This window comes from Gymnoscopelus braueri, assembly GCF_963280865.1.
Source record: "Gymnoscopelus braueri genome assembly, chromosome: 24".
Classification (NCBI taxonomy): domain Eukaryota; kingdom Metazoa; phylum Chordata; class Actinopteri; order Myctophiformes; family Myctophidae; genus Gymnoscopelus; species Gymnoscopelus braueri.
In genome coordinates, this window is record NC_137626.1 from 245,001 (window position 1) to 252,474 (window position 7,474).

At 42.2% G+C, this 7,474-nt stretch overlaps 1 protein-coding gene across 1 annotated transcript in view; it reads left to right on the forward strand.

Moving 5' to 3' along the window:
• The window catches only part of dnajc27 (DnaJ (Hsp40) homolog, subfamily C, member 27), an 18,587-nt gene extending 11,493 nt beyond the window's left edge, over window positions 1-7,094 (forward strand). The window contains 3 exon segments of the mRNA XM_080422335.1: window positions 6,758-6,822; window positions 6,825-6,859; window positions 6,861-7,094. Of these exon segments, the coding sequence (XP_080278461.1) occupies window positions 6,758-6,822; window positions 6,825-6,859; window positions 6,861-6,890 (130 nt within the window). The 3' untranslated portion in view covers window positions 6,891-7,094.
• The last annotated feature ends 380 nt before the right edge of the window (window positions 7,095-7,474 follow it).

Sequence of the window (7,474 nt, forward strand, 5' to 3'; positions counted from 1 at the left end):
CCTAACACCATACCTAACACCATGCCTAACACCATGCCTAACACCATACCTAACACCATGCCTAATACCATACCTAACACCATGCCAAAACCTTATGCCCATACCTAACACCATACCTAACACCATACCTAACACCATGCCAAAACCTTATGCCCATACCTAACACCATGCCAAAACCTTATGCCCATACCTAACACCATACTTAACACCATACCTAACACCATACCTAACACCATGCCTAACACCATACCTAACACCATGCCTAACACCATGCCTAACACCATACCTAACACCATGCCTAACACCATGCCTAACACCATACCTAACACCATACCTAACACCATACCTAACACCATGCCTAACACCATGCCTAACACCATACCTAACACCATACCTAACACCATGCCAAAACCTTATGCCCATACCTAACACCATACCTAACACCATGCCTAACACCATACCTAACACCATGCCAAAACCTTATGCCCATACCTAACACCATACCTAACACCATACCTAACACCATGCCTAACACCATGCCAAAACCTTATGCCCATACCTAACACCATACCTAACACCATACCTAACACCATACCTAACACCATGCCAAAACCTTATGCCCATACCTAACACCATACCTAACACCATGCCAAAACCTTATGCCCATACCTAACACCATACCTAACACCATGCCAAAACCTTATGCCCATACCTAACACCATACCTAACACCATGCCAAAACCTTATGCCCATACCTAACACCATACCTAACACCATACCTAACACCATGCCAAAACCTTATGCCCATACCTAACACCATACCTAACACCATGCCTAACACCATACCTAACACCATGCCTAACACCATACCTAACACCATGCCAAAACCTTATGCCCATACCTAACACCATGCCATAACATCATTTTCTGCACGCGTAAGCTTCACAGATCTGTAGTTGATTGTCATAGCACGATCAGCTGCAGAGCTGTGAAAACTTACTCATCAGAAGCTCTCACAACAGCTCTTGAGAAAGTGGATTGGTCAAATGTACTCGGTGGCTCCTCGGCTGAGGAGTCTTGGACTGGTTTCAAAACTGCTTTTGTGTCTGTTATTGATAGCCTAGCGCCCAAGAAGGTGGTGAGAGTCAGAGCCCGTACACAACCCTGGATGAATGGAGACATCCTAAATGCAATCAAACTCAGAAACAAAATGTACTCTGAGTTCAGGAAATGCAAAGATGTGCAACTACTTGAAAGATGCAGAAATCAACGAAATGTAGTAAACAAATTGGTCAAAACTGCCAAAAAGAATTTCTTAAATGAAAGTATTGAGGCAAACAAAAGCCACCCACAAAAGCTGTGGGAAGCGCTACAGAAATTGGGCTGCAACAACAAAATTCAAACCAAAGCTACAAACATCTGCATTATTTCAAGTGGCGTGCTCATTACCGACAAGCAAGCGGTAGCAAACTGTTTTAACAGCTTTTTTACCACCATTGCAACCCAGTTGGTAAGCAAACTTCCTCAGCATTCAGGTTTGTACGGCTCTGACCACATCCATGCTCACTATGTTAAACTAGGGGCTAAAAAAGACTCCTTTTCATTCAAACCAGTAAATGCTGATGATGTGCAGAAAAAACTACTCGCCCTCCAGCCAAACAAGGCCACCGGCCTTGACAATATCCCCACCAGATTCCTCAGAGACGCAGCTACTGCTATTGCCCCCATAGTAGCCCAAATCACAAACCTATCCATCAGCCAGTGTCACGTCCCACAGGATTTCAAGTTGGCAAGAGTAATCCCTCTGCATAAAAAAGGAAGCAAATTAGAACCTGGCAACTATAGGCCTGTTTCCATCCTTTGTTCCATCTCAAAGGTTGTAGAGCGATTAATTCAAGAACAAATCAACAGCTACCTCAGCGAGCATAAACTGTTGTTTGAATTCCAATCGGGCTTCAGAACCTCCCATTCCACTGACACATGCCTACTGTATCTGACCGACTACATCAAACGTGAGGTAGACGCGGGCAAATACTGCGGCATGGTCATGTTGGACCTCCAAAAAGCGTTCGACACTGTAAACCACTCAATTTTACTTGATAAGCTGAGGGCGATTGGTTTTGACTGCACATCACTAAACTGGATGAGATCTTACCTGGAGGGAAGAGAACAAGTGGTTGACATCAACGGAACCATGTCCTCATCCCTCCCGGTGAGCTGTGGGGTTCCTCAGGGCAGCATTCTAGGGCCGTTACTGTTTCTTCTATACATTAACGACATGAGTGCTGCCTGTAACTGCAAATTGTTCCTGTTCGCTGATGACTCGGCACTCCTGATCTCGGGAGAGGACAAGTTGCAAGTTGAGGAGGCGCTCAGCTCCGAACTCTCAAAAATCCGTACTTGGCTTACCGATAACAAACTGTCACTACACCTTGGGAAAACTGAATCCATTCTCTTTGGGACCAAACATTCCCTCAGACAGATGGATGTAAATGATTTCAAGGTCAAAGTCGATGACACAATTATCTCTAGCAAAGAAGAGATTACCTATTTGGGTTGTGTACTTGACAAATACCTGACAGGTGATAGCATGGCTACAAAGGTGGTCAAAAGAGTAAACCAGAGAACCAAATTTATGGGCAGAGTTTCCTCTTTTGTCAACCCTCAGGCCCTCAGGACCCTCTCTGGGGCCCTGATTCAACCACTTTTTGACTATGCTTGCACCTCCTGGTACTCCAACACCTCAGTGTCACTGAAGACTAAGCTTCAAACCTCCCAAAACAAACTGATTCGGCTACTCCTCGGATTGGGGCCCATGACCCACCTTTCTCCCACCCATTTTGCCAGCCTAGGCTGGCTCAGGGTGGAAGACAGGGTTAAACAACTAAAAATGGGACTGGCCTTCAAAATTGTAAATGCAAATTTGCCCGATATGCCCCCAATTCCCGCATATCTGAGTAAATACCTCCAAAAGGTTAGCGACACCCACAGTCACAATACCAGAGGGAGCGTTAACAACAATTTGGTACCACCCACCCATAAATCAAACATGGGCAAATTCTCCTTCTACAGCACTGCCACCCAGGATTGGAATAGTCTAACTCCATCCCTCAAAAAATGCAGTTCGCTGGGCTCATTTAAAAGAGCCTTAAAAAATCACCTTTCAGGAGGCCAAAGGTGGAGGTAGTACCATTTTCCCGTTAGACAGCAGACCCCCCCCCCCCCCCTGTTCTTGTACATATTATTTTTTTCCCCTCTTTTTTATTTTTTTTGTTGTACATAGTGTTATATATTGTTTTTGGCTGTTTATTTTGTAATGATATTTGAACTGTGGTGCCACTATATATGCCTATGAATTAAATACCAAGGCCCTCATTGGAAACAAGTCCGCAAGGACTTTTATGAACGGACCTGTTAGACAAAGTATTTTAAATGTAACTGTGCTGTTTTACATTTTTTGCCTAATAAAATATTCAATCAATCAATCAAAAGCCTAACACCATACCTAACACCATGCCAAAACCTTATGCCCATACCTAACACCATACCTAACACCATACCTAACACCATGCCAAAACCTTATGCCCATACCTAACACCATACCTAACACCATACCTAACACCATGCCAAAACCTTATGCCCATACCTAACACCATACCTAACACCATACCTAACACCATACCTAACACCATGCCAAAACCTTATGCCCATACCTAACACCATACCTAACACCATACCTAACACCATACCTAACACCATTCCTAACACCATACCTAACACCATACCTAACACCATACCTAACACCATGCCAAAACCTTATGCCCATACCTAACACCATACCTAACACCATACCTAACACCATGCCAAAACCTTATGCCCATACCTAACACCATACCTAACACCATACCTAACACCATACCTAACACCATACCTAACCATACCTAACACCATTCCTAACACCATACCTAACACCATACCTAACACCATACCTAACACCATACCTAACACCATGCCAAAACCTTATGCCCATACCTAACACCATACCTAACACCATACCTAACACCATTCCTAACACCATACCTAACACCATACCTAACACCATACCTAACACCATACCTAACCATACCTAACACCATTCCTAACACCATACCTAACACCATACCTAACACCATACCTAACACCATACCTAACACCATACCTAACACCATATGCCCATACCTAACACCATACCTAACACCATACCTAACACCATGCCAAAACCTTATGCCCATACCTAACACCATACCTAACACCATACCTAACACCATACCTAACACCATACCTAACACCATTCCTAACACCATACCTAACACCATACCTAACACCATACCTAACACCATACCTAACACCATTCCTAACACCATTCCTAACACCATACCTAACACCATACCTAACACCATGCCTAACACCATACCTAACACCATACCTAACACCATGCCTAACACCATACCTAACACCATACCTAACACCATGCCAAAACCTTATGCCCATACCTAACACCATACCTAACACCATACCTAACACCATACCTAACACCATGCCTAACACCATACCTAACACCATACCTAACACCATGCCTAACACCATACCTAACACCATACCTAACACCATGCCTAACACCATACCTAACACCATACCTAACACCATGCCAAAACCTTATGCCCATACCTAACACCATACCTAACACCATACCTAACACCATGCCTAACACCATACCTAACACCATACCTAACACCATGCCAAAACCTTATGCCCATACCTAACACCATACCTAACACCATTCCTAACACCATACCTAACACCATACCTAACACCACACCATTCCTAACACCATTCCTAACACCATTCCTAACACCATACCTAACACCATTCCTAACACCATGCCTAACACCATGCCTAACACCATTCCTAACACCATACCTAACACCATACCTAACACCATACCTAACACCATACCTAACACCATGCCTAACACCATACCTAACACCATACCTAACACCATGCCTAACACCATACCTAACACCATTCCTAACACCATGCCTAACACCATGCCTAACACCATTCCTAACACCATACCTAACACCATTCCTAACACCATACCTAACACCATACCTAACACCATACCTAACACCATACCTAACACCATACCTAACACCATACCTAACACCATTCCTAACACCATACCTAACACCATGCCTAACACCATACCTAACACCATACCTAACACCATACCTAACACCATACCTAACACCATTCCTAACACCATGCCCAACACCATACCTAACACCATACCTAACACCATGCCACAAATCAAAAACTTGTCACCAAGTGCACTATTGTTCTGAATTCCCTCCGGGCTATTAAAGCATGAAAGACAGCTACCTGTTTGATATCTCTCAGAGGGGGGGAGGGGGGTGTTTGTACACAAACAGAGCAGAAATGTTACATAGTGAAGCTGTCATGGGGCAACCCGTGCCCTATAGACAAGAACAGTAACTTTACATGCACACAAACTATAGAACTGCTTCCAGTTAACATCAAGCCGGCTTGGAAGTGTCTTAGTTTAGTATTGCATGTTTTCTTACAATCATCATGGACATCTCTGTGCATTGATAAAGATCACAAGGACTATTCAATGGTTTTAAGCTTTTCTATTATATATTTGAAAGTGTGTGAAATGAGTGATTGTTTGTCACCTGTCTCTCCTGCTTGCTTGGGAGGTACCAAGTACTGTAGAGGAGGGGTGTTTGTCCATGTTTAGAGTACTGTAGAGGAGGGGTGTTTGTCCATGTTTAAGAGACTCTGTTTTAAGTTTGGGATTCATTGGTGCTTGGGAAATGTATTTGAATTGTTGGTAAATTCCTTATGTAATTGTGTAAGTAACTCATGGCCCATAATGTAGCTTTATTTGAGTTAATTGATTACCAATTACAGGTCATTGTCTTGGTAGGACCCACCTGGTATAAGGGCAGGTTGGGATGAGCCACGTTCAGGTGTGTGTTTGGCTGGCAACAGACAACAGTCAGGGGAGAGAGACAACAGACAACAGTCAGGGGAGAGAGACAACAGACAACAGTCAGGGGAGAGAGACAACAGACAACAGTCAGGGAGAGAGACAACAGACAACAGTCAGGGGAGAGAGCTGCAGGGCCTTAGTTGTAGTAAGAGGCTGCAGGGCCTTAGTTGTAGTAAGAGGCTGCAGGGCCTTAGTTGTAGTAAGAGGCTGCAGGGCCTTAGTTGTAGTAAGAGGCTGCAGGGCCTTAGTTGTAGTAAGAGGCTGCAGGGCCTTAGTTGTAGTAAGAGGCTGCAGGGCCTTAGTTGTAGTAAGGTATAGCCTGGGTATAGCCTGGTATAGCCTGGTATAGCCTGGTATAGCCTGGTATAGCACTGCCTGAGTTGTTTTGTCTTTTTGTCTGTTATCCATTTTGTCTAAGTCTACATTTAGACGTCTTTATTATTTTTGATTCCATTCGGTTAACCTATGAATTTTGCCTTGGCCTGCACTGTAAATACTGCACAGGACTGTTGGTGTTTGTTGTTTTGGGAGAAATAAATATACCCAAACCTACATTCTGGACTTTGTCAACCTTTTTGGAGCCTTGAGCCATCGGCCAACCTTCACAGAAGCTTTTAACCACATTTATTACTTATGACAAGATGACGATTCAGCATGGGAGGAGGTTATCTAACTTTGGTTCCTACCTGTGTGTGTTTCCAGGGAGGAAGTGAACAAGGCGTACAGGAAGTTGGCAGTGCTGTTGCATCCTGATAAGTGTGTCGCGCCAGAAGTGAGGACGCCTTCAAGGCCGTGGTCAACGCTCCGAACATCTCTGTTAAAGAACATTAAATAACCATTAAAGAACATTAAATAACCATTAAATAATCATTAAAGAACATTAAATAACCATTAAAGAACATTAAATAACCATTAAATAACATTAAATAATCATTAAAGAACATTAAATAACCATTAAAGAACATTAAATAATCATTAAAGAACATTAAATAATCATTAAAGAACCATTAAATAATCATTAAAGAACATTAAATAATCATTAAAGAACATTAAATAATCAACTTAAAGAACCATTAAATAACCCTAAACCTCTCTGTTAAAGAACATTAAATGATCATTAAATAACCCTAAACCTCTCTGTTAAAGAACATTAAATAATCATTAAATAACCCTAAACCTCTCTGTTAAAGAACATTAAATAATCATTAAATAACCCTAAACCTCTCTGTTAAAGAACATTAAATGATCATTAAATAACCCTAAACCTCTCTGTTAAAGAACATTAAATTATCATTAAATAACCCTAAACCTCTCTGTTAAAGAACATTAAATTATCATTAAATAACCCTAAACCTCTCTGTTAAAGAACATTAAATTATCATTAAATAACCCTAAACCTCTCTGTTAAAGAACATTAAA